This window comes from Zootoca vivipara, chromosome 3 (assembly GCF_963506605.1).
Source record: "Zootoca vivipara chromosome 3, rZooViv1.1, whole genome shotgun sequence".
NCBI classification, from domain to species: Eukaryota; Metazoa; Chordata; class Lepidosauria; order Squamata; family Lacertidae; genus Zootoca; species Zootoca vivipara.
Window position 1 is genome coordinate 36,131,880 of NC_083278.1, and position 26,371 is coordinate 36,158,250.

Here is a 26,371-nt window from a genome sequence, read left to right on the forward strand (position 1 = left end):
CAATTTCAATTCTTATTCTTAGAACAAACATTCCAATATCTATGCCTAATATATGAACTTATCTCATTCTTTTCTTAACATATTTCTCACTTTCCTCCTGTCCTTCATAGGCCCCCTCCTGCCACGAGAGGATCCCATGGAAGGTGGGCAGCAGGAGGTGTGCCATTTTGCAGTTGGGTTTCTTCCCACCACCCCTCCAGAACCCCCACTTTAGATATCCATTCTAGCACCCAAAGAATCACCATTGGTTGCCTCGAATACAGAAGCTGAACGAGGCTGAGCATATAGCGATTACAGACACGAAGAGTCACCAGTCAAGTGTGTGCTGCAACACGGGTGTCCCTTCCAAAAAAGCAAAACCTACTGCTATATTACTAATGGCAGCCTTCACATTAGGGTCTGTAGTTGCATGGTAGCACACAAAACACACCAACCAAAATGCCCACACTGTTTATTACACTGAAAGTTGCAAAATACAACACAGCTGACAAGATGTCATTATAATAACATTTCAATGCAAATTAAAATGTATGTAAAGCTGGCAAACAAAAGTAACCTGTCATTTCTCAGAAATGAAGTCGACTGGGCTCCACTGGAGCAGTGTGTGGGAGGTGTATCAGGTTTCCCTTTGGGTTGGTGGAAGGAACACCAAAGTGTGTCCCCCCTTTGGCTTGCTTTACACCTGGAATGATCCAAGAGAGGACCATTTAGCCTGTTGTGTTCTAGTAAGTACTCTATATTGAGGCCAAAGCCTCAGCTGCCTAGCCCAACATGTCATTCCCACTCACAACTGCACATTCAGTGCTACGGAAGTTCACATTTCCATCGTACAAGGCAGAGATCTTCAGAATTATGTCCCAGAGTGGACTCAATGGCACTTACGCTTAGTGTGTAGACATGAAACCTCAGCTCTACTTCTGGAGGCTGTCTTCTGACCGGGGTGTGGTGTGGCTTTCCAAACCACAGCAATAGTGGAGAAACCCCAATGCTGCTCTTCGCTATTTTTGGGGTTTTTTAAAATAAAAAACTCAGCACGGGTACGAGAAGAATCCCAAAACCTGTTCTAAAAAGCTTTTCTTTTCTTCCTTGTATCTCTTAGGTGGTTCTGTGCATGGATATTCCCTCCATTTCCAGTTTGGTATGCTAGCATCAAATATGAAGTTAGGGAAATATCCTCTGAAAAAGAAGGTGCAATGCAACGTTGGCCAACCCCTTACTAGTATTCTGGATCTCATTGTGACAAAATAATCTGGCACAGGCCTTATCTGCAATGTGAACTGACAGAAGTCAATGACTGGCTAAGGGGCTGAAGGATTCTGAAGCAGTTACATGGGCACACCCAATCCCTGAAGAGAGCCTTTGCAGACACTGTTAGTTTAACCTTCAGGTATAAGGGACCCAGGTGGCGCTGTGGGTTAAACCACTGAGCCTAGGGCTTGCTGATCAGAAGGTCAGCGATTCGAATCCCTGTGACGGGGTGAGCTCCCGTTGCTCGGTCCCAGCTCCTGCCAACCTAGCAGTTCGAAAGCACGTCAAAAATGCAAGTAGATAAATAGGAACCGCTACAGCGGGAAGGTAAACGGTGTTTCCGTGTGCTGCTCTGGTTTGCCAGAAGTGGCTTTGTCATGCTGGCCACATGACCTAGAAGCTATACGCCGGCTCCCTCGGCCAATAATGTGAGATGAGCGCGCAACCCCAGAGTCGGTCACGACTGGACCTAATGGTCAGGGGTCCCTTTACCTTTACTTTTATATTCATTCAGAAACATAATAGTCAATTCGGCTGCAATCTTGTAATCACTTACCTGGGAATAAGTCCCACTGAAGCCCCAGGGGGACTTTAAGTATATACCGTATGCACAGGATTCGGTTGGTACATATTTTGCCACCAACGTTTAGTATGATCCTGCTGCCACTTGGTCTTATTCTGCCTGGATAATTGTGGTTTGTTGCTCAAAATGAGTATTAGGACAGTGAGGGGGGGGGGAAAGGAGGGGAAAGAGAAACCGTTCCTTCAAATCAACATCATTGCTGAATTTCTCCATGTAGTAAAAGATTTTGGGCTTATTTTCCTCCATGATTTAGCAGTGTTTGTGCTTCACAGGTCTGGTTAAACCACACAGCACAGGGAAGATAGGAAGAGCCTGCTGGATTCGGCCTACTTCCCATCTAGGCCCAGCATCCTGTTCTCATAGCGGTCAACCTGATGACTATGGGAAGTTCAAAAGCAAGGCCTGAGCAGAGAGGCAGGCCCTCCAAATGTTGTTGGACTCCAGCTCCCATCAGCCCCGGCCAAAGGTGAGGGAGGATGGGAGTTGTAGTCCAGCCACATATGGAAAGTTAGAGGTTCCCCATTCCTGTCACAGTGGATACATGCTGACAAATACATATTTTAAGAGGGCACATGGAATAATTCCCTGTTTTTAATTTCCATTACTTTTTGGATTAATCATACAAGATAAATAAATACAGCTAAAACCAGCAATAATTCTAACAACCATTACTTAAAATTACCTTAACCAACAAAATGTCATATTTTTTCTGTCTTACACCCCCTCCAACTAAAATTTAATTCAGGCACATTTTTAAAAAGTCGAGACATTGATTAGAATGTGTCACAGGTATCTGACACCAATCGATTGTGTAAGACTGGATCCCACATTCTTCTTACAGAATCAGCATATTGAAATGTGAAACATTTTCCAGCTGCAACAAGAAAGGCTCGCAATCGGCTTTGCAAACATCATGTGAAAGGCGTTCCAGGTCACATGATTGCAATGTGTGGCGGTGATTAACCCCAGGGTTCCTTCAGTTCCTGTGCATGTGGTAGCCATTGAGTGCCCAGTCTTGAACTTCTCCGCTGCTGAATAATGCAAAGAAGATGGCTCCAAATAAGTTTATGCCAGCGGCGATATAGAAGACAGTCTGCCATTCTCCCACAGTATTCTGGCAAAGGGGCAGAAATAAGGAGATAAATCAGTGCATTACTGTAACAGAACCATGATCAGGAATAAACTGAATGGCAGGAAAAGGAGAATGTGTGGAGCAGATAATTTGTATTAAGAAGATGGCTGTGTTTAGATGTTGCATTCCCGATCCTTTAAACCCATTGTTTGCCTACGGTTGTGGAACCCATGGATTTGCAGATATTGCTGGACCTCAGCTACCATGGCCAAAAGTCAGTGGTGATGGAAGCTGTAGCCCAACAACATATGGAGAACTTCAGGTTCCCCATCCCTGGTTTGGAGGATTGGGTTTGCAACGACTGCTCAAGCCACAATTTATTGGTATGGATGTCATGGCCAACTATGGGTTGAGGAAACCAGAAGACTTCTGTTAAGGCTTGAAATAAAGAGAACACTTGAACTGTCTGCTGTTTCCTGGTCCACCTGAGCCCTGTTTAGAGACTGGATCTATGTAGCCAATACAATTATTTATTCAAAGCATGGCATATTTTGTTCAGCTCAGTATGACTTATGCTAAACAGGAGTTAGGGGTGTAACTCTTAATCTGTATAAACTACACTCAAGAGTTTAGTGAGAGTTCTAAACTGAAGTTTCCACCAGCAGTGGAATAAAGTGTATAAAGAACTTTGAGAAGTTGCTCAAAGTTTGCAACTCTTGCTATTAAATAACATTTCAGTATAACAACCTGTCTTGTGAATACATGAAAACTTGAGAACTTCAACTTATAGGAGGTCCATTGCCAGAGGAGATTTGAGTTGCACTCTGACACCCCCCATTTTTAAATCCTGAGGAATCAGTGTCAACCCAACACCAGTTTCACAGACTCAAGAGTACCTATCACTTAATAAAACTGATGGGGCTAAACAGGCAGCTGTTCTGTGCTAGGAATTTTTTCTTCAGGGGTCCAAGTTAAATTCGCACAGTGGACCCATGAACCTTTGCTCTCTTCCCCCCCCTCCCTTCTTTCCAGGTTGTCGTCATTTTGTTTTATATATGCTTGAAGAGGCTTAAAGAACTTGTTTTGCTGAATGGGAGGGTTACTATGGCAAAGCTCACAAAGCAACGGACGAGAACATATGGGTTATTAAAATAAAAATTGATATTAGTACAAAGAGTCTCAGAAAAGAGATTAATTTTCTCTGCCGCATGGCATATGGCTGCAGTTTTATATCAATAAACATGGTGTGAGAGGAGAAAGTATAAAACCATCTTCTTTGGTCTTGTTTAAAAACAACAAGAAAAAACCCATAGCCAATAATGACACACGTGACAATCAAATCTTTAACCTTTAAAAGAAGAAAACAGGGGGAGGGGGGAGACCAAGAATGACTTACACTATGAGTTAGTTCTTTAGCAACAACTGGTCCCACCATTCCTGGGATAGTGCCAAATGAATTTGTAATTCCAAGGAGGATGCCAGCATATCTAAGAAAATAAGGAAAAAAATATCAGCTGGTTCCCGAGGCCATAGTGCCTTGAACTTCTTTCTGGTATTCAGGAATGATGGTAAGATTTTCATTCCCTTGCAATTCACACACACATATATTATATAAAACTAGACATGTACGGGGTGGGGAGATATTCTCAGCACAAGCTCAAATGTTTTGGCACCCACAGCACTCCTGACATACTGAAACAAGACACCCCAGAAGGAATTTCACACATGATTCATCCACTTGTCCAGAATGGATTAGGACACATGCACAAACTTCTCAATGAAGTATTTATGAGGGAAATAAAACCCAAGCGCTAAGTAACTCTCATACTTGGCCTTTAGCACAAGGATTCACAGTGGGCAGCTCTCTAAGCCCTTGTGTGGATACACTTTGCATAAGGGCAGTGCAATCTGGGAGGAATTGTAACTTGCTTTCTTCTAATTTCATTTAAACACATACTGTATCTATTTTGGCTTTTGAATCTTAAACTTCAAAAAGCAGTTCACAAACTAGAAGCATTAAAAACAAACAAAAAAATCTGTAAAACAACACAATTCTTAACAAACCACCAACCAGGCTGGAAAAGGTGTGAAGTTCAAAAAAACTGGAAGGCAGAAAACCGGAGCTCATTCTAGCTGGCATGTTAGAAATGCCATGACAAAATGTGCCCCGTGGGCTTCCCTGTCTGGTAATGTGAGGGAAAGACAAAATGATACTCTGAGAAAGGATGGCTGGGGCAAGGCCAAAGCTCACTGGTGGAACACACACTTTGCAAGTTCCAAGTTCAGTTCAGGACATCCCCAGGTAGCGTTGGGGAAGACCCCCCCCCAACTGAAACCCCAAAGAACCATTGCACAGCTTCAGTATATTAATTATATACTCTTTGAATAAAGAAGCTGGCATTTATATGACCTTTGGAACTGCTTAAACATTAATGACTTTATGAAGATGAATGCCAAAGAGTAAAAGCCTCACAGGACAGATGAGTATCTTATAAAGATTGCATAAATCCCTTAGTGGTATAGCTCCCCCCCCAAATATATCTAAGCACTGCAATGGCATTGATATGCACTTCGAAAATAATGTCTATAGTACATCTGTGTCCCACACGAGCTCTTCCCCATTACCTAAATGTCAGCCTATGCAAGTACCTCTAACTATACCTTCAACAAGCAAATATCATGTGCTACAGAAACGCTGGTGGGTGGATGAGGGGAAGCAGGCAGAAGAGGGCAACCAAAATGGTCAAAGGCCTGGAAACGATGCCTTATGAGGAATGGCTTAGGGAGCTGGGTATGTTTAGCCTGGAGAAGAGAAGGTTAAGGGGTGATATGATAGCCATGTTCAAATATATAAAAGGATGTCATATAGAGGGAGAAAGGTTGTTTTCTGCTGCTCCAGAGAAGCGGACACGGAGCAATGGATTCAAACTACAAGAAAGAAGATTCCACCTAAACATTAGAAAGAACTTCCTGACAGTAAGAGCTGTTCGGCAGTGGAATTTGCTACCAAGGAGTGTGGTGGAGTCTCCTTCTTTGGAGGTCTTTAAGCAGAGGCTTGACAGGCATATGTCAAGAATGCTTTGATGGTGTTTCCTGCTCAGCAGGGGGTTGGACTGGATGGCCATTGTGGTCTCTTCCAACTCTACGATTCTATGATCAACAGCAGATTACACGCTGCAACCCTTTGCATTTCTACGCAGAGGTCAGCCCCACTGAAGCCCTCTTCAGGCATTCTCTAGTCATTTTAATTAAACACGCAAGTGGAAGGTGGGTACAGGGAGGTGAGCATTTTAGTTCTGCTCTCCCTTTCCATCCCCCATTGTTGTTCCACTTGCCCTCCACAAGAGACAGGCAATCTTCTGAAGCAGGGAACATGCTGTATACCTGGAGGCTCCCTGTACATTTTAGAAGCCTGGAAGATAAGGATTCTATAGGATGTACTCCCAGAGTTAAGTATGCATTGGTAGGATTGCAACTTAAGGCTGCCACACAAAGGAGTTGAATTAACCCAAATCAGTGACTGAAGAAAAACGCAGACAAGTAGTTATTTAATTCACTGTTTCAGGGAATCTTCTTTGAAAAAACGCACACTCAATCATGAATACTTACGATGGTGCAATATCGAGGTGGTTGATGCTGTATCCAGATGTAGAAAACCCCCCTAGTGTTGTGGATATGGTTACAAATGCAACAGCCATTTCATAATCACAGCCTATGAATCCAGCTGCTACAAGGAAAACCGCAGGTCCAATCATTCCTTAATAAAAACAAATCAGAAACCTTACCTTCATGGGAACTCAAATTTTGTTTAATCTTTGTAAAATATTGCAGTGACTTTTCATTAAAAAAAATCGCTGGTGGTTCTCAGCTCTTGATCTATAAACAAAGCAACAGACCTTTGCTGATCCCTGGACAAGATTGCCTAAAGCAGGGATCAGCAAACTTTTTCAGCAGGGGGCCAGTCCACTTTTAAAGCAGAATCTAGTTTCAAGCTAGCTAAGAAAAGTTTTAATCTCTGGGTCTTTTGTGCTGCTTTCTTATGGACTGACCATCAGTACTTTTTTTTGATAAAAAACGGAAAATGTTAAGAGGAAAGGCCCAGCAATTATTCTACATTGTGCTGCCACCTAGTGAACAAACTATATCACTATATAGTAGAAGCAAAATAGAAAAAAATTCCTTCAGTAGCACCTTAAAGACCAACTAAGTTTTTATTTTGGTATGAGCTTTCGTGTGCATGCACACTTCTTCAGATACACTGAACACGAAAGCTCATACCAAAATAAAAACTTAGTTGGTCTTTAAGGTGCTAATGAAGGAATTTTTTTCTATTTTGCTTCGACTCAGACCAACACGGCTACCTACCTGTAACTAGAACTATATAGTAGAGATGCATGCTTTTGGCCTGAGCTATTTTATCCATGACAAAATCGAAGCTATTGGTACTTTAGATGTTCATTAAAACCAACAAACCTGTTGTAGTTGCTTATTTAATAACCCAACTGGGTAATTAAAAAAGTCACTGGAATATGGGAAATATCAAACACATCCTGTTCTGATCAAGACTTATTGTTTTATATCACAATGAAATAGCAATGGGCATTTTTGCACAGGACAAGATGGAGAAAGAACAGAGCAGAATAATAGTTGATTAAAATATCTGCATTTAAAATCATCATTTTTGTGAAGTTATCTCAGCTTCAGTTTATATAATTGAAATTTCAGGTTGCTTCAAGAGCTTATTTAGAAGTTATTGGCACATGGAAAGGGCAAGCAAGAACATGGAGAATGGATTGAGATGGCACAGCTCAGTAGTAGAAAGCCTACTACAAAAGCAACTCTCCCAGGTTCAGATCCCTGCCGTCTCCGGGGGGGGGGGGGCTGAGAAGCACGTGGTAAGACACTGCCAATCAGTGCAGACAATACTGAGCTGGATGATGTAACAAGGGGCTGACTCAGTGTCAGTTTATTTCAGAGAAGAGACCAAGCCAAAATGGATGCTTAGCAGCTTCACTGCAAACAAGAAAAGCAGCATGATTCACTGCCTCATTTGGACACAGGGCCACCTATAGCGGGAACAGCAGTGTAACAGTTAACTCTCCATTACACTCAGTTAAGGCTCCTTTCTATGAACCTACAACCAACCAGTAAGGAATAAGGAACAAGGCTATTAACATCTGGCCCAAAGCTGGTTTCATCTCTCAGCTGTTAGAAGCACTGCCCAAGTGTGTCTGGCCACCTGTTGCCTCCAAAAGCCCAAGGGGACACGAAGAGGATCTCATCAAAGTTATTCTTTGGCTTTCCTAGCCACAAAATCCTGGGAGCAGCAGCCAGGAAGGGCCTGACCCTTTCATAGCCACTATGCATACCCAGCCAGGGATGCAAAAGCAGCAAAAGTGAAGTGTTTATCAAGTCCCTGGTGGGCCACCATACAAGGCTGAGTTGAGGAGCTGCACTTGGTATTATGGGACACAAGTTGTGCAGGAATGCTCTTGTTACTACTGGGAATATAAGCGTATATAAAATGCATCTGCCAGAAAGAATCTGGCAGAAGAATTGCAGCTTTCTTTACAACAGGAAATAATTTAAAACTCTGGGGGAGGGCTTATTAAAGCAGGTAAAAACATTGTACAAGCTCGACAAAACCCCATTTAAACTACAGGGCAAATTGAAAACAAGCACATTCTTTCCTTACCTATCAGAGTAAATGTTTTGCGAACACATACGGTGGGCATGTTATGCTTTTCCCGCAAATAATCAGCGAATTGACCAGACAGAATGATACAAATCCAGCAGCCGAAATAAGGCAGTGCAGATAAAAATCCATTCTGTATGGAAAAAGAAAAACCAGATTTAAGATGGGATGGGAACATCTTTTGTGTGTGCATATATTTATTTATTTTCAAGATGAATATCTAGGTACAGAATAATAATAATAAATGTCTTCAGCAGTACAAATGGGGTTGGGGACAGCTATTTAAAGGCTGTTTTGTACTGTCTGAGACAGCTGTTTTGTAATGCTTAATGGATACTAAACTGTAAGATAACCAGTGAACATAATTGACAAGTCACACATTTTATGATAAAGGAAACTGACTTCCTTTCTAAGGATATGGCAAAGTGATAAATTCTTGCAAGCTATAGTGGAAACATATCCTGAGTTATGAGACACGAGCATTTGATTTAACAATAGCAGCTTTCCACCTATTTTCAGAGAAACACCAGAGGTTAATGACCAAGTTAAAGGAGAAGACATCTGCATGGTTTGAAGCTGGAGTGGCAGCTACCGGTAGCACGGCTTGTCAGTCCACCCGTCTTGGCTGTGATTCTTTTTACATTGAGCAGGGACTGCAACAGCCACTTTCAGGCAAGGTGGCTCATTGTGAAAAAAAGTCTGGGAAACCCTTCAAGAAGGCAAAAGGTTAGAGCCAATGTTATGCCTCCAGATGTTTGTAGAGGTAGACTCCAATTCCCATCAGCCCCTGCCAGTGTTACCAATGGTCCAGGACGATGGGAGCTGTCATCCAAAATTTGGAGGGGAACAAAGTTGGCTCTCTTTGTTATATATATCAAGACCAATTCTATTTCCACTGAGGTAAACTGCAAAGCACTGATATCAGATCAATCTGATTTAAAAGAAGATGCTCAAAGGGCTGGTTCACACAGGGATTTCTCCATTTATGCACCTTGCAGACAAAAGCTAGCGTGCTTTAGGCAGTTCATGAAGAGAAGAGTCAACAGCCAACTCTGTAACTGAAATTTCTGGAAAATTTTACCCAAAGGGTGTGATTACTCTTGAAGATCCATTATAGGAAAACCCTTTGCAATCAGAAGAACTGATGTTCCGCACAGCATCTGTGTCACTCACTCACTCACACACATACACACACTGAGGGGGAACGTTTATAAATCAGCAGACCCACCAAAGGGGATTCAGACTCTGACTTGGAGTGAAGCCCTCCCAGTCAACAACTCTGCTCAAGGTTAAGGAACCCAGCTTGAAACTGCACCCAGCAGGCTGGGCGACTTATCCGAAGGTTCTCCCAAGAACAGCAGCAGAATGTTCCAGGAGGAAAAGGAACAAGGAGCCAGAGAAACAGCTTCAATTCCTTCCTCCTGGGAAAAAGAACCCTCTGGTGCACATTCGTTTGTCACAGGTGTTCATTCTCAGAGAGCCTGTTAAATGTGCAGCCAGCAGAACAAAAATGGCAATTGCTCTGAAGGAATTTACAGAGCAACCTTTAGAATTGAAGCACAAGGTAAAGGAGTTGGATAGGCTGCTCTTCACAGCTGCTTCAACCTAATTTTAGCAAATGCTCTTGAATGAGCAGCAGCACAATTTTAATTAAGACGTTAACCTTAAAATGCAAAACAGGGAGCAGCAATGGCATCGTCATGTTAAAGAGAGAGAGAGAGAGAGAGAGAGAGAGAGAGAGAGAGAGAGAGAGAGAGAGAGAGAGAGAGGGACAATTCTCTCTCCTCTGATAGTCAATTGATTTTTAAGTTACAAGTTCAAATTTCATTATGTTCCTACTAAAAAGTAGCTAGAGTTTTAAGAGCTGCACTTCCAAAAGTAATATTGCTGGTTAAATTAACAGAATTATTTATGGACTGCAGAGGGGTGGGGATACCCAAAGCCTCCCCTTCTCTCACGAGTATGGGTTTCCCAGGAAAAACACGAACACGTGGCCTTAATTAAAACCCTGTGACAGGTGACAAAGATGCCATTTGATATTCTTGTTCCTAAAATCTCTCAGCACTGCCAGATACTCCACATACAGAGCCTACTTCAAGGCCACATACCGAATACCAGTGTGTGGTATAAGCCATGAACCAGCAATTTGGGATCGCATTCCCACTCAGCCAAGAGGCTAACAGAAAAAGCCTATGCATGTCTACTCAGATGCAACTCACATTAGACCCCATGGGACTATTGTATATTTTAATATTCTGTTGGAAGCTGCCCAGAGTGGTTGGGGAAACCCAGCCAGATGGGCGGGGTATAAATATTATTATAAATATTATATTATTATTAATTATTATAATTATTATTATTACTACTACTACTTGCATGAGAGTAGACCTATATACGGTTGTACTGTAATTGAATGACCCTGTGCAGCCCTGACCTCACGGTCAGGAGGCTATTTCTGTAGCTTCACCCCTTCTGATTGTCTCTGTAATTCCTACTGAAAGCCAAGTTTATGATCTAGCCTAGGACACTTCAGGGTAAGCTTTGTAACTGGAAAACACAGGGTATCTTACCTCCTGCACATCAAACCTCAGAATTTCCTTCATGTAAGTAGGCAATAGGGTAAGGAGTGTGTAGAAAGTCCAGTTATAAGAAAAGTGTGCTACAACGATAGCCCAGAGTGGAAGCGACGTCAGTATGGCTTCCCAAGGGATGGATTTCTGAGTAGAAAGCTAAAGAGAAGGAATTCAGTTCACATAGATGTTCTTAAATGTTTTTTGAATCACATTTCTTAAAACTTCAAAGCAGCTTATTTCTAAAGAGCTTGTTCCTGCCAGTCTGCACTCTTAAGCATAATGGTAGATCCCTTAATCCCGATGGTTAAGAACAGGCATCCCCAAACTGCGGTCCTCCAGATGTTTTGGCCTACAACTCCCATGATCCCTAGCTAAGAGGACCAGTGGTCAGGGATGATGGGAATTGTAGTCCAAAACATCTGGAGGGCCGAAGTTTGGGGATGCCTGGTTAAGAAGATCAGGAACAGGCTATGGGATTCATGTTCCTCCTTGAGTCCCTTACCTGCTGCATGCAGGTACATCCACACTTAACCATGGTTGGTGCACAGTGTGGGTGCACTTCTCTTTAATATGAGGAAGACAAAACATTTGCGTCTTTTCAGGGATTCTGCTGCTGGGCATTCTTGTTCCCTTTCTCACCCAAATGTTCTTTTTAGCTGGCTTTTTCGTTTTTATACAGTTCTGTTCCAACTGTCTTATGCGTTTACAATTGCAACGGTTCTAATTATAATTGCATGTTTTATGGCTGTATCCCGCCTTGGGACTTTACGGTGAAGGACGGATAATAAATCTTATAAAAACAAAAAAAAATGTTCCTGAGCTTTAAAGGCATTTTTTCAAGGACCTCATTGTCCTTTAAATAGGACAGTGGGTGTATATTACCCCAGTACAGAAATGAGCAAATGCTTGACCAAAAGTACACACCTGATCTGTAAGGGAGGAGAGGATGTACTCCTTTTCTGCATGGGAAATTCTCTTGTGTGTTTCTGGTGTATCACTAACTATCAACATCCAGAAGATGAACCACAGCACACCTAGGGCACCTTAAAGTGAAAACAACAACGCTTATCATCAAGGAAATGCCAGAAATGAGACTTGACATTTGCAAGCACTGTTAGAATCCACCAGCAGTGGGTGGTGCTGTGATTGCTCTCGCTTGGCTTCCCAATAGTTCACATTACCAGGAGGGAGAGGGGCAGGGGGCAACACAGTGGGCAGCTCAGCACAATGTGGGCACGGCGGCAGAGCCAATCTGCCACTCCTGCCACTGTCCCTTCCCCTTTACCCCTCTGTCTCCTCTCGGCAAGTTATAGCAATGTTTGGTGCTGGGAAGCTTGGGAGAACAGGGAAGCCCCGCCCACAGTGCCTTGCCAGCTGCTATTGCAGAGCACCTGCAGACCACCGTGAAATGTCTCTCAAGCCAGAGCTACCTGTGGATCCCACAGGCATGTAGTAACCAGCCCCCCCCACCCGCAAAGGTAAATGAAAGAGATCGTTCCAACATTAGAAATGTGTGTGTGTGCATATCCAGAGGACCACTTAAATGTGAAGCCCTGTGTGCCAACTGCCGTTGTCTGCTAAGGATACAACAAGTGTCAGCCTTGTGCATAAAATCTTCTAGATTTGTCAGCTTCCTGTCGCTAAAGAAGGCATAGATGAGGTAACCGTGGGTGTGATATAAAAAAAACACTAATCAGAGATGTTTTGCACAATGGGACTATTTAAGTGAGAGAATTGGGTTGCTGAAAATGAACGAACTATCCCATAGACAGAAATTCTCTTTGTGGGCAGTCTGTAGATCACGTTGCTTGACACACATGCATATATAACCTTAACAGAAAAATGTCATCAGATCATGACATTCCCCAGGGTGTGACAGGCAAAACTGCTGGGGAAGTATTTTAGGCATTTATTTACAATGATCAGGCACAAAGTGTTCTAGAAATACACAAAAAAAGTTTGCAATGACACAGGACTGAAAAACAATCTTCCAGCTGTATTTTTTTTTTATAAAAAACATTGTCCTTAGGATTTGGGGCATCTTAATTGTACCTATGACAAATTGGAGTACCACTGGATTCTCTGGAACCATATTTAAAAGTTATACTGTATATAATTACTGTATTAAAAAGATGGAGGGGAGGCGGAAGAGAAAAGAATAACATAACATTCACACCTTAATACTGGTGATTAGTTGTATGAGGCGGCGTTGAGAAAGTTTGCTCATTGCTATTTTGTTTTGTATATTTCAAAACAAATAATTAAAAAAAAATCTTTACTCAACTGAATGACATTTACAGTGAAAACACTTACCAAATATGTAGAACACATAAATCCAATTCATATAAAAACAGATCAAGCCAGACAACGGAAGAGACACAACAGTTCCTAGCTGCGCACCTAGAAATTAAAGTTTTATTTTAAAATAATAATAATAACTTTATTATTTTTACCCTGCCCATCTGGCTGGGTTGCCCCAGCCACCCTGTCCATATATATCCAAGCAGTACATAGACTGCTCAAGGATTGATAATGCTAGGCTTTGAATACACCTAGGTGAGGGTTAAGCATGGTTTAGTGGCAAGGCATGCATAGCAATGAACCGTGCTTAATGGGTAGCTGCAGGAGTATGGGGGTGGGAGCAGAAATGGAATGCATAATCCTGTGGCTTGTTCCCAACCGTTACACCACAGTTAAAAGGGATTAGTTCTGCATCTTCATGGGCTAGACTTGAGCATTTTTTAAAGCATCTCACCTGCATATGAAATACTAAGAAGTTTACTGCGTTCCAGTGGAGGAGCCCAACAGGACCACATGGCATGCATGGCAGGAAAGGTGACACCCTGGAAAACACATTTGTTTATAGTACAACATATCTTTCAAGAGTAAAATGATCTGCCCAAGATTTACTTCAATAAAACATCTCCAATGTAGCCTGGAGAAAGTACCAGTTGCATTAGTACGAAGCTATTTTCTGAACAAAATGCACATAGCTCCTGGGCAATTAAGCAGAACTAATTCCTTGCCTGCCTCAATTCTTCAGCTGAATATGCTTTGTGGACATAACCAATTATGCTGAACTTTTGGTTTCTGCATAGAAACAGCAGCACAAATATTTTGAAGTGGTGGTTTCCCCTCAATTTGGATTATTAAATGCCAACATGCGAAGGAGGCTGGACAGCATGGGAGGGAAGAGATCTCATTCTGCAGACAGACCAGGTTAAAAACAACAACAACCAGACTCCCCTATATTAAACCAGAAATCTAAGAAAAACTATGTGAACTTTGAATAAAAAAGCTCATGAGCAATTAAGTTTAAAAGAAGTCACAAGCATATTAAAGCATCATATTAAACCCAGGGAGCGAAGGGAAGGGCTGGATGTATGTTGCAATTCTGCAAGATCAAAGAATGTGGCAATGGGTGGAGAATTCAGCTTCCTGAAAATATTCTTTTCCGCATTTCCTCACTTTTTAACAAGGATGTCCTATGAAGTTCTTTGCCTCTCACAATAAAAACAACAAAAATTGCAGAGTAAATTATGTAGAGTAAGAGAAATTAGGGGAAACTGCTCGACTTGCACAATTGATACAGTTGCAGGATTCAGGTTTTTGGTGCAAAATTTGGAATGCCCACACAGAGATTTTATTTTTTAACCCAGCCTATACACAACTGTTAAAGGGAGCATGCAGCAAACATTTCACATAACAAAATTTCAGTTAAGTGCCAGCTCCACCCACCCTGGCACAACTTCCTTCCCTTCTATTCAAGCTCTGCCGATGCCATTTGATCAGTTCCACAGCCACAGAGGAACGGCATACCTTTCATATCAGCTCTTCACGTAGCCCTTAATATACCATTTCTCATTCACATGGTGCTCTATGATCTTAACAATATGCTCGTCCTCACAATGAAGTCATAGAAGACATGTTCATTTTAAGGTGGGTGTAAGGAAAACTGGGAATGAGGAAGGAACCCTCAGTTCTCAGATTCATGCCCATCTGTCTATCTGCTGACGGGGAAAAGAAGAGCACGCGAGAAGAAGCCAGTGGAACTATAACTGAAGCAGCAGCAGTGGAAAACCCAAGTGAGAAAAGTGCTATTAAGAACACGAGCAGAGCCCAGCTAGATCAGATGAAGGTCCCATCTAGTCCAGCACCCTATTTGCAAAGTCCCCAACCAGATCCCTATGGAGCGGTTGATGCCAACTTGGTGCCTTCCAGTTGTTTTGGACTCCATTCACATCTGGGCATTGCCTAGCTAGAGCTGGCATTGACTGGAGTTGGAGACCTGCAGCACCTGGCAGATGCCAAGCTGGAAAAGACTGACCTAATGTAATTTATCAACATTACAGGGGAATGTTAATGTACTTACAAAATAATTGTTTCGAAAATCTTTAATAATAATAAAGGGGGAAGAGAAGGAGAGATTACCTCACCCAGGCCTTCCAAAGCTCTGACAGCTATGAGGTAGCCAACTCCTAAATCTGCTGCCAAAGGTGTGAACAAGGTGAAAATGGCAGTGCCCAGGATGCCAAACCCCAACAGCTTCTTTCCGCCAAACTGGCGGGCAAGATATCCACCAGGAACCTGTGTAATGATGTAGCCGTAGAAGAAGGAACCAAGGATCCAGCCTTGAGTATTTGCATCCCACGGATACTTTTTCCCCTGAAAGGGAGGGAGAGAAAAGGACATGAAGGTCTGGTTTCCACTCCCACTTGCATCACAGGAAGATACAGCTAAGGACTGCACACTCCCCATCCAGCAACACTGCACACCTATCAGTGACATGCACTGCTAACCGCAGAGTGGCTTACAAACTATATTTTCCACATGCCCGTCATGGACACAGGGAACTACGTGCTCATTTTTCATGGGATGCATGGAAAGAACTCCCTATGTACATCCAAAAAGTGACCACATTGTTGGTTTTTTTTTAAGATGAATGACATTAAAATATACATAGCTGGTTAATATCCTTCTACAGTAATTGTTTTCATTCTGTCAACCAGGCTCCTAAAGCAAGCAAAGCCCAATGACAGTGTCATAAAAAATAATCACATATCAATTGATTTCAAAGCCTTCTCCTCTTCTTTTCTTTATTTAATGTATGAACTACCACACTTGACAGACTTACAAACTTTAAACAACCGTCGGCTGTACAGTAAGTTTAAAAAAAAAACAGCCACCCAAATTTACCTCATTTACATTCTTGTGGTGCAGTCCAGGTTGGCCTGTACTATGTGCAACACTGGAAGTCGCCTTATGACAAGTCAAACCATTGGCCTATCTAGGTCATTATCGTCTACACTGACTGGCAGCAGTTCTCTAGGGTTGTCAGGGCATTATCCTAGGCTCCAGGGTGTTATGCTTTTATTTTCAGAACAGTAGCATCCATCACATCACACAGGAAGGGAGTGATTCTGCTGTGTAGTGTGATTCTGGAGGCAGAATGGAGGCAGCAAAAATCTATAAAGGGATTTGATGAGGACTGAATGTTACTTGCCTTAAACAAACACACTCCTACAAGGATTACTGTAAGGTAGGGTTGCTGTATTTTGAAAAGTGAAATTCTGGACACAAAAGTTGAGCTCTGGGGGGGGGGGAGATGTTTTCAAGAAAATTCGCCAAAACCTACACTTCTGACAAGGGTTGCCATACGTCCGGATTTTCCTGGAAATTAAAGTGATTTCCGCCCAGACGGACACCGATTCCAGTGGCCAAATTCCAGCAATTTCCGGGAAATTCCGGATGTATAGCAACCCTATGTAATGAGTCAGAGCTCAGATTGATTGATGCAGATAATACAGTGGCATAATCTGAGCCGAATCTCTGTGATAGGAAGAACTTCAAGGGCTATTTGAAGACACAGATCATGCAAAAGAATGCTGAGAGATAAGATATATTCCTCTGATCATAACTGCTTTTAAAGATCCCATGGATAATTTCACAAGGGGGTGCTGATTTAATGTTCTGCACAATCCTTTGCATGTTTATTCAGAACATAGGGGTATGATTTCAATGGGTCTTACTAAATGAGGCTTATTCCAAGGTTAAGGCTGAAATCCTATACCTACCTAACTGGGAGTAAGACCTATTAAAAATCACCTGGATTTACTTCTGAGTAAATGCCTCAGATTACACTGCAAGAGGATTTAGGTTGTGCCCACTGTTAGTAGAGTGGGCTCATTAGTGGACATCGTCCATTTGGTTTACTCTAAGTAGAACTTAGTTGGATACAACCCTTTATAAATATTCACCCGCATCAACACTGGCATTCCGCCAGCTCTTGAAGAGATAATAATTTTAAACACGTACCCTTTAAGATAGTTCACATTCTCAAAAGTAGATCTAGTAAAACTTACCGTAGTGTTACGAGGAACAACTGGGGTAGAAGAATGGTCTTCGCACACATTTGAAGAAGTATTTTTGGTCAAGCTTGCATTTGATTCTACCATGTCCACCAGGGCAACACTTAAATTGACACGAAGTGCATATAAGAGAAAGAATCCCAAGAAGGCCCAGATCGCTAAGCTGAGGCGAGCAGAGCAGCATATTGGCGCTAAAAGACAAAGTGATGCACATTTAAAAGCATTAATGTAAAAAAAAAAAATCCCCACAACTCTGGCTAGCAACCTATCTCTAACTGAAACAAATGCTGAAGGCCCAGCAGTCTTGGCTTGCCTCCAAACTCATTCTCACATAAGCCAAAATGCAGGCAATGGACTAATTGGGGGGTACGGGTACGGGACAGGACACCACCAAAACCATTCAGTGTGGACTGAGAATGTTCAGTAGCCACAAAATGTTGAGTCGTCAGGTCACATCCACACTATACATTTATGTTGTTTTATGCCACTGTAACAGTTACGGTTTGGCCCAAAGAATCCTGGGAACTCTAATTTGTTAAAGGTGCTGGGAATTGTTATGAGACTCCTATCCTCTCTCACAGAACCACAGTTCTCAAGAGTTCACATGGTGTGGATGTGCTCTCCTGAAACTGTAGCCCAGGGATGGGGAAACATTTTGGCCTGGGTGGACGGCAGCTTGGTCAGCGCATTCCCCCCAGGTAAGTGTTGGTGAAGCAGCACCAAGCAGGATCAAACACTGCTCACAAGTTGATGGTCCAATCTGCTCTATGCAGGGCTCTGCTTCACCAGTGTTCTCTCTGCAAGGGATGTGCTGATGAAGCAGTCCCCAGCAGATTTGAACAGTATCCATCAGGATATGTCATCCACTGACATCTGGCAGGTGGGTATAGTTTGAGGGAAATGGCCTCGTGGACCAAGGCTAGCCTGCACGTCACGAGAGTCTCCACCCATTTTAGACTTTAACTCCCATCAACCCCCCCAAAACTGGAGGGCACAAATTTGGTAAAGGATGATACACGATAATAATTGCTTATCTATTAATTCACAAGCAATAGAGTATATGTTTATGTATTGTTCAATTATATCAGTTAGAATAAACATGAACTTTAACCGTTTGCTAAAGGGATGTAATCATTCATAAGATCACAAGGTTGATTTATGTATGTAGCCTTATTAGGCAGCTCAAGCCTTTACCAAGCAACTCTAAGCTATTGGACACATTTGGTAAGACAAAATGCGCCTCGGAATCAGAAGACGATATCCCTCTAAGTCATACTCAGAGTAGACCCACTGAAAACAATGACCTTAAATTACAAAAGTTATGGCTCTACTCTGAGTATGACTTAGTGGTGCATTACCCACAATAGTTTCTTAGCTCTACTAAGGAATCTCAAATGACCGACCCCCAAAAGCTTGCAGGTATGGCCTGAAGGCGTTTCATAAGAAATTATGCCAATTTTTTTATATAAAATATATGGAGGAGGACTGACTACCCGTGCCCCATTCTCAGGTGCTATTAGATTCCAACTCCCATTAGTCCCAGCCAACATGGCCAACAACATCTAAAGGGCCACAGTTTCCATATCCCTAGTACAAAGGAATAAAAATAGTTGGGTAAGACGCTCAAGCAGATGACAAGAGGAGAAGTGTCCCCATACATGCTCAATCACGGATACAACATACATACAAACACGTAAAGCAAATGAAGTGTACATTCTGGCAGCTACTCAGACTGCCCACTCCCCCAAATCCAACCCTTAAGGGGAAACAGTCTGTCCACAAGTCTTAACATATACTTTTCGATCATGAAATGCAAATAAACCACAACATGTCCACCAAAATCTCACTTTAAATATACAAAAAATATTACTCCTATTTGCTTCACTGCATGATTATTATACTATGGAAAAGATTATGTGATTCTCTCTCTCTCTCTCTCCATATGTACATACAGTACACACAAACATTCTTTTTAAAAAATGTAACACGCCACAACGCAACTTCAGGTCCACAAGGCACAATATTAAATTCTTACCATTAACATCCCCAGGAGCTACTTCTTTCACAACCAACCTTGTTTTCAAAGACATTTCCTTCTAATTTCCTAGTTACTGTTGTGCTGGATCATCGAAATGCTCCCATGATCTGAACGGAAAGCTCCTGCAACATTTTTAGTTTGAGGAAGTTGCTCTGAATACTTATTCCTCCAAATGAGGCACAGTAGACGTGGCATGTGCAAGTTTATTATCTTGCTGTTCTAGTACCCAAGATTAAACAACAAAGGAGCCTTCATTGGTGTTAATAACATCCTTATTCTTCTGCCTTTCTGCAAGACCACCTTAAGCTATTGTTGCTTTCACAAACCACATCTGGCTTTCTTCCAGATCCACCTCTGCTGGTAGATGTGGAATATCCTGCTCTGCAGCTCTGCTTTGCTCAGCAACCCGCCTTTTGCCATTCACGTCACATCACACTGATTTCAGCCAATAGCCTCTCTCTAACCCCACTGCCATGTAAACACTAAATGCCAAATTCTGAGTTTCAGTCATTGCCATTCGATTTCTTACTTAACTATACACACAGTATTTTTGAATTGAATGTTTGGCATCAAATAATTCATTTATTTACCTTTCTCAGCTGTTAGTGCAGATTTACTACTTAAGGAAACACCACTTTCAACGAACTTTTACTTGTTCCATGTCACCCAAGCAAATGAAAACAGGGCTGTACAAAGTCTCTATAAGATGCAGAGTAGGGGAGAAGAATAGGAAATCCCTTGCTGCAGAGAAAACCACCTTGGTTTTTGGAGGGAGTGGGAATAGGTGTGCTGTAATCTCTCACCATTATCTATCTATCTATCTATCTATCTATCTATCTATCTATCATCTCTATATCTACAGTATATTCCTGCGTATAAGACTACTTTTTAACCCAGGAAAATATTCTCAAAAGTCGGGGGTCGTCTTATACGCCGGGTCGTATCTCTTATACATCAAGTATATCCCAAACTCTATATTTTAACTGGAAAAGTTGGGGGTCGTCTTATACGCCCAGTTGTCTTATACGCCGGAATATACAGGTATATCTATATCTATATATATAAAAGGTTTGGCTGTACACTGTGACAAGTATTTGGGTCTTCAACATGAGCTCTGACAACTTCCTACCAAACACGTGGAAGTAAAACTGACAATCTGATGCTTTATTATTTAATTATTTTTGTAAACTATTTAATTATTTTTGTAAACTATAAATGTTTAATCTACCTCTTTTCCAAGACCACACCTAGGGGCTGTCCCAATAAACTTGTGAAGCAGGTTTGGCTGAGTGACAGCAAGTACCCAAAGACCACCTAGGGAGCTTCAGGGAGGAGCAGGAATTTTAAGGCAAATCTCCCTGCTCTAAGCACAAAACTCTCCTACAACATACTGGCCCTGTGGTGAAATGCAACCATGTAGATAAGGACTTGCCCAATATTTTGCAGCTGCACAGCTTATGGTCTCTCTTCCTCACCCCCCTTGGATGTGCCTGTTAAAATTTTTACACAACCTTATTGCAAAGTGTTTACCTCCGCCTTTTCTTTGGATCACAAATCAGTCCTAGCTTTTCAGGGGTTGCTTACCACATTAAAAAGTCTCTCTCCCCCACCCCCCAATTCATTAAGAGAGCTTAGTATGGACTACAGTGGTACCTTGACATCCGAATGACTCGACTTCCGAAGGTTTCGACTTCCGAAGTCGGCAAACCCGGAAGTCTTTCCGCTGCGCGTGCGTTCTACGCCTGCGCATAAGTGGCGTGCGCAGTCGGCGCATGCGCAGAAGTGCAAAATCGCACTTCACGCATGCGCAAAATGGACACTTTGACAACCGAAGGATTCAACTTAAGAAGAGCGCCGTGGAACGGATTGCCTTCGTAAGTCGAGGTACCACTGTACTCAGAAGAAAGTCCTACTGAGTTCACTGGGGCATACTTCTGAGTAGATATGTACAGGACTATGCTCAGTCTAAAAAAACAACTTGCAGCATTCTTCCTCTGCCCTTACCAAATATTTGCTCATAATCCTTGAGACACCACTTCTTCACCTCAACTATTGCACTGTCTTGTAATTGGGTCACAGTATTCAACCTACCGGTAGCATGGTAGCATTTTAGTTTCTTCTGCTGATAATGAATAACTTGCATCAATTAAATAAAATATGATAGATTAGACCAAGTATTTGCACATGGTTTACAATGGCTGCATTCCCCACCCCCCACAGTAAATTGTGTATTTTGGCATTTTGGGGTTACAGAATTTTGGCTTTCCAATTTGCAGTAAATTAAGGACGCAGGTGGTTAAACCACAGAGCCTAGGGCTTGCCGATCAGAAGGTTGGCAGTTCGAATCCCTGTGATGGGGAGAGCTCCCGTTGCTCGGTCCCAGCTCCTGCCAACCTAGCAGTTCAAAAGCACGTCAAAGTGCAAGTAGATAAATAGGTACCACTACAGCGGGAAGGTAAACAGCGTTTCCGTGTGCTGCTCTGGTTCGCCAGAAGCGGCTTTGTCATGCTGGCCACATGACCTGGAAGTTGTACGCCGGCTCCTTCGGCCAATAACGTGAGATGAGCGCGACAACCCCAGAGTCGGTCACAATTGGACCTAATGGTCAGGGGTCCCTTTACCTTTAAGTGCTCTGCAAATAGTCAAACCCTTCTCTTTTCTTTATTTACTATGGTTAAACCTGGAAATGATGCAAGTAGCGATATATAGGTGTAAACATATCCATTGGAGTTTAAAGAGTCTCTTAGGCTCATGCAAGGTGCTTATGCTAGCCTTGATTTATTTTTTTAACTTTTTCCTTTTAATTCCTTAATACAATTGACAGTTGAAACTCCCCTCAGTTTTGTCATACGGCATAAGAGGTAATCCTCCACAACCCTTAACTGATATACCAAGACACTTATTTTGTTTTCTGGGCCGACCATTCTATTTATAGAGATCTCCAGGATGCTCTGATAAGAGCAACAACTTAGTAAAACAAAATAAAGACTTCTTGCCTTTTGTCTGATCAAACAGAACAAAATTCCTGCATTGATAGCATGCACACTTCCACCTAAACATTAGGAAGAACTTCCTGACAGTAAGAGCTGTTCGACAGTGGAATTTGCTGCCAAGAAGTGTGGTGGAGTCTTCTTATTTGGAGGTCTTTAAGCAGAGGCTTGACAGCCATATGTCAGGAATGCTTTGATGGTGTTTCCTGCTTGGCAGGGGGTTGGACTGGATGGCCTTTGTGGTCTCTTCCAATTCTATGATTCTAAACAGGGACCACACCAATATTTACAAACCAACAATGCTGAAAGACATCACATGCAACAATAGCACATGTGGATGGTGCTCAACCCATTTATTTATTAAAAATATTTTTTCACCACCATTCCGTGGAGCTTTGCTGCATGGTTTTAAGCATAAGGAAGCAACAACCAAACATGTGTGTAGATCATCACATGCTTGTGTGTGACCATCCTGTTGATCAACACCTACATAAAAGTTACTCGCGTGAGCAGGCACGTGTCTTCTATATGGGAAATCTACAACATGCAAGTGCTTGTATTTAAAACATGTTTCTTAAGAATGAAGACCCACTGACTTCAACAGCACTACTTCCTCCTAGGCAGTGTACTTTACATACATGCCACTGCCCCAGGCAGCAGTTATGTGCTTAACTGAGAGAAATTATTACAGCATCTTAACAGATTTAATGGAGCATAAATTTTGTAGATTAGATCCCATTTAGGGGAGGGTCAATAGCTATGCTTCCAGAAGGACTTGAGTTCAATCTCTGGCATCTCCACCTTAAAAATTCAAGTACTAGCAGATAATACACTACCTACAATCCTGGAGATAATACTGGGCAGAATGATATAATGCAGCTTCTTATGTTCGCATCAGATGCATTAAGGATTATCCTTATTTGGCACACACACAAAGGAATAAGGGGGCAAATTGTAAACAGTGGACTCAAAAGGCGACAACTAATGTATACATGATAAGCCTGCCCAATCATTCACAACAATCAGTACTGTATGCAATTTCAAGATCTCTGATCTGGGCTACTATCTGTAGGTTGTTGGTTTTTTTAGAAGTGTTTCATTATGTTTTTATATTCTGTGGAAGCTGCCCACAGTGGCTAGGGCAACTCAGTCAGATGTATGAATAAATTTGTTACTATTACTACTACTGATAATGTTTCTTGGAGCTTCAATAACACTTCATAGACTCTTGAACCCACACTTTGAGGTTTCTCCCCCGACATCTGCGCGCGGAGCTGGCAAGTGAAGGCAACTGTTCACACAAATGCAACGTAGCCCACGAAAGTATAATAAACCCGTTAGCTTTCACGGTGCCACAAGACCTCTCGCCGGCGCGTTTGCTGTCGCCGACTACCCCTCTGAAGCTGGTCGTCAATGGACTCGGTGATACTCATGGCGACAGACGGCAGTCCTGGGAAGTCAGCACTGAAATGGAACTTCCTTCCGAATAAAGGGGGAGAAGGCTGCGTTTACTAGCTACTGGCAAACCTGCACAGGACTGGGGCTGTTAAGACACCTTTCCACAGGATACTGGAGATGGTGGAGGCGCCCCCACAGAAAGGTCTCTCTCTCCCGCCAACTCCCCACAGCTCCTCAAAGCGAGGGGAACTGGCTGCTGGAGACAAAAAGAGGGTGGGAGGCTCACGACTGAGGTGTGCGCGGTTGGGGAACAAGCGATCCCTCCCCAGCCGCTGCTCTCACCCGCCTTGCCGATGGGCTGGGCTTCTCGCAGCAGGAGCGGGGTACGGTCCTCTTCTTCTTCCTCCGTCTCTTCGGGTTCCGGAGTCTGCATGCTCCCCTTCAGGGCAAAAGCAAACACGAGACCAGAGCTCCCCTAGACGAACCCAGCGCAGCTATCGGCGCTTTCACACCAAAGTCAGCTGCCAGAAAAGCCAAGACAAGCAGGCACGTGACTTCGAGCCGGGCGGAAGTGCCGCCGCTACCATGATTCGGACGCTCGGCGCCTATGGAACGAGTTTGTTTCCCTTCCCCCGCCCTCCTCCTCGGCCATCTTTGCTACGGGCAGAAGCCTTTCTGCTGATTGGTTGCTGGGGGAAAAGGCGGCGGCTGAGGATGCCGCTGCCTAAGGCAGCCAATGGAAGGAAGCCCCTCCGGCGTCGGCCAAATCGCCGCTGGATTCTTCCCAGCGTTGTCTCGTGATGGGCAGGCGGAAGATCAGGGCTTTATTTCTGAGTAGCCTGCTGCAGATAAGCGAGGTTTTATGACTCCCCAATCATTTAATAATGGCAGCAGTAAAATACCCTTCCCCTAATTTTTCTTAATGAAGAAAGCGGGCGGGCGGTAAAGGTGATTGGGTGTGTGGAAGGACGGTGAGCTCAGTTCAGTTCTGGTACTCGATGCCTGCGTTAAGAATTTCTCAAGTGTACAGTATAGCGTTTGAATCTGGCTCTGATTGATGGATCTCCGGGTCCTACCAAAAAGCAAGGTAGATTATGGTTACCAGATTTTTTTCAATGAATCCGGGGACAGTGTTTTTTTTGAAGCTGAGTAGCAACAGGTAGTCAGTAGTGGGGGTGGTGAGGCAAAAGACCCTGGGCCCAAGCACACATGCATATTGTATAAAGGTGCAAAGCCCTTCTTTCACACCCTGCGAAAAATAAATGCACAGAGTTTTTAAAAAACTGGGCAACGGCCGCCCGCCCACAACTCCCAAGCCTCCCCCGATCAGTCAAAACAAAGGGGGCAGGGGGCAGGAGATGTGTACCGCCGGACGTCCCCAGTCCCCCTTTAGCAGTGGCAGCAGCAGTCAACAGCCTGGAGTCAGCCTAGTAGTGCAGTTGGCTCTGGCTGGCTTCAGGAGCTGCTTGCTGCCATGGCACCCGCCATTTTTCCTTGCCGGAAGTTCCGGCAAGGAAAAATGGCGGGTGCCATGGCAGCGAGCAACGAGCAGCTCCTGAAGCTAGCCAGAGCCAACTGCGCTACCAGGCTGGCTCCGGGCTGCTGAGGCTGCTGCCGCCACATTTCCCGGGGACAGATTTGCAAATCCGGGGACTCTAGTAACCCTAATGTGGATCCCTCAAGCTTAAGTTCTGCTCCCCTCCTTGCTGCTGTACCTTGGTTTGTCGAATGGAAAGGGGTGAGGTCAGAGGGAAGCAAAATGCAGCTTATGCTAAATGTGATAAGTACGCAAAAACGTAATGCCATATTTTTTTATCATGCTACACATGTTAAGGCTGTTGAGCTGCTGATTTCCTGACCTGAGGATTCCAGAACTAACAACTGTCAGTTCTGAGAGAAGGCAGGCAAGGACCCACAACCCATCCTGCACACTGGCAAGGCCTGCGCTTTCATTTGAACAACTCTAAATCTTTGCTTAGGTTGGAGTGAGGCATCACTTGTTTTAATTTTTGGACTGCTCTTTTGTGTAAGTGTGGTAGATTTCAAAAGTTGTTTGTGCACATGTAAACAATACCCATGGACCTCTGCTTTCCTGGCTTGGAGCAGCACACACAAACACATACAGACACACACAGCTGATGTTTTGTGCAAATCTGGTAGATCGATAAACTTATTAAAAATAATAATAATTGTGTGTGCTTACAGTTAAACAGATACCAGTGTGCTTGCCCATAATGGCCTCAGGCAAGGCCAGCCCACCCATGAAGCGGTGTGAAGTAGCTACCTCAGGCAGCAGAAGCCCCCGAGGCAGCACCTTCATGGGGACCTCCTGGCACATCTCAGTTGGCCATCAGAAAAATTAAAGACCTGTCCTGGTTTTTGGGTGTAAAGATTGGCGAAATGTCA

The 26,371-nt window shown here is 43.2% G+C and overlaps 1 protein-coding gene across 2 annotated transcripts; it reads right to left on the reverse strand.

Annotated features, from left to right (window-relative positions):
* SLC17A5 (solute carrier family 17 member 5) lies at positions 1-24,508 on the reverse strand. 2 transcript variants are annotated; one of them, XM_035109606.2, is made up of 11 exons: positions 24,308-24,508; positions 17,534-17,730; positions 15,603-15,836; positions 13,927-14,014; positions 13,485-13,571; positions 12,096-12,214; positions 11,169-11,327; positions 8,599-8,731; positions 6,513-6,660; positions 4,300-4,390; positions 1-2,945 (listed from the first exon to the last, which is right to left on the reverse strand). In XM_035109606.2, exons 1-11 carry the CDS (start codon positions 24,396-24,398, stop codon positions 2,808-2,810), a joined length of 1,485 nt encoding a protein of 494 aa, XP_034965497.2. In that variant the 5' UTR covers positions 24,399-24,508; the 3' UTR covers positions 1-2,807. The 2 variants fall into 2 exon arrangements, with proteins under 2 accessions (XP_034965497.2, XP_034965498.2); XM_035109607.2 differs by lacking the exon at positions 24,308-24,508 and adding an exon at positions 19,575-21,304.
* Positions 24,509-26,371: the final 1,863 nt, after the last annotated feature.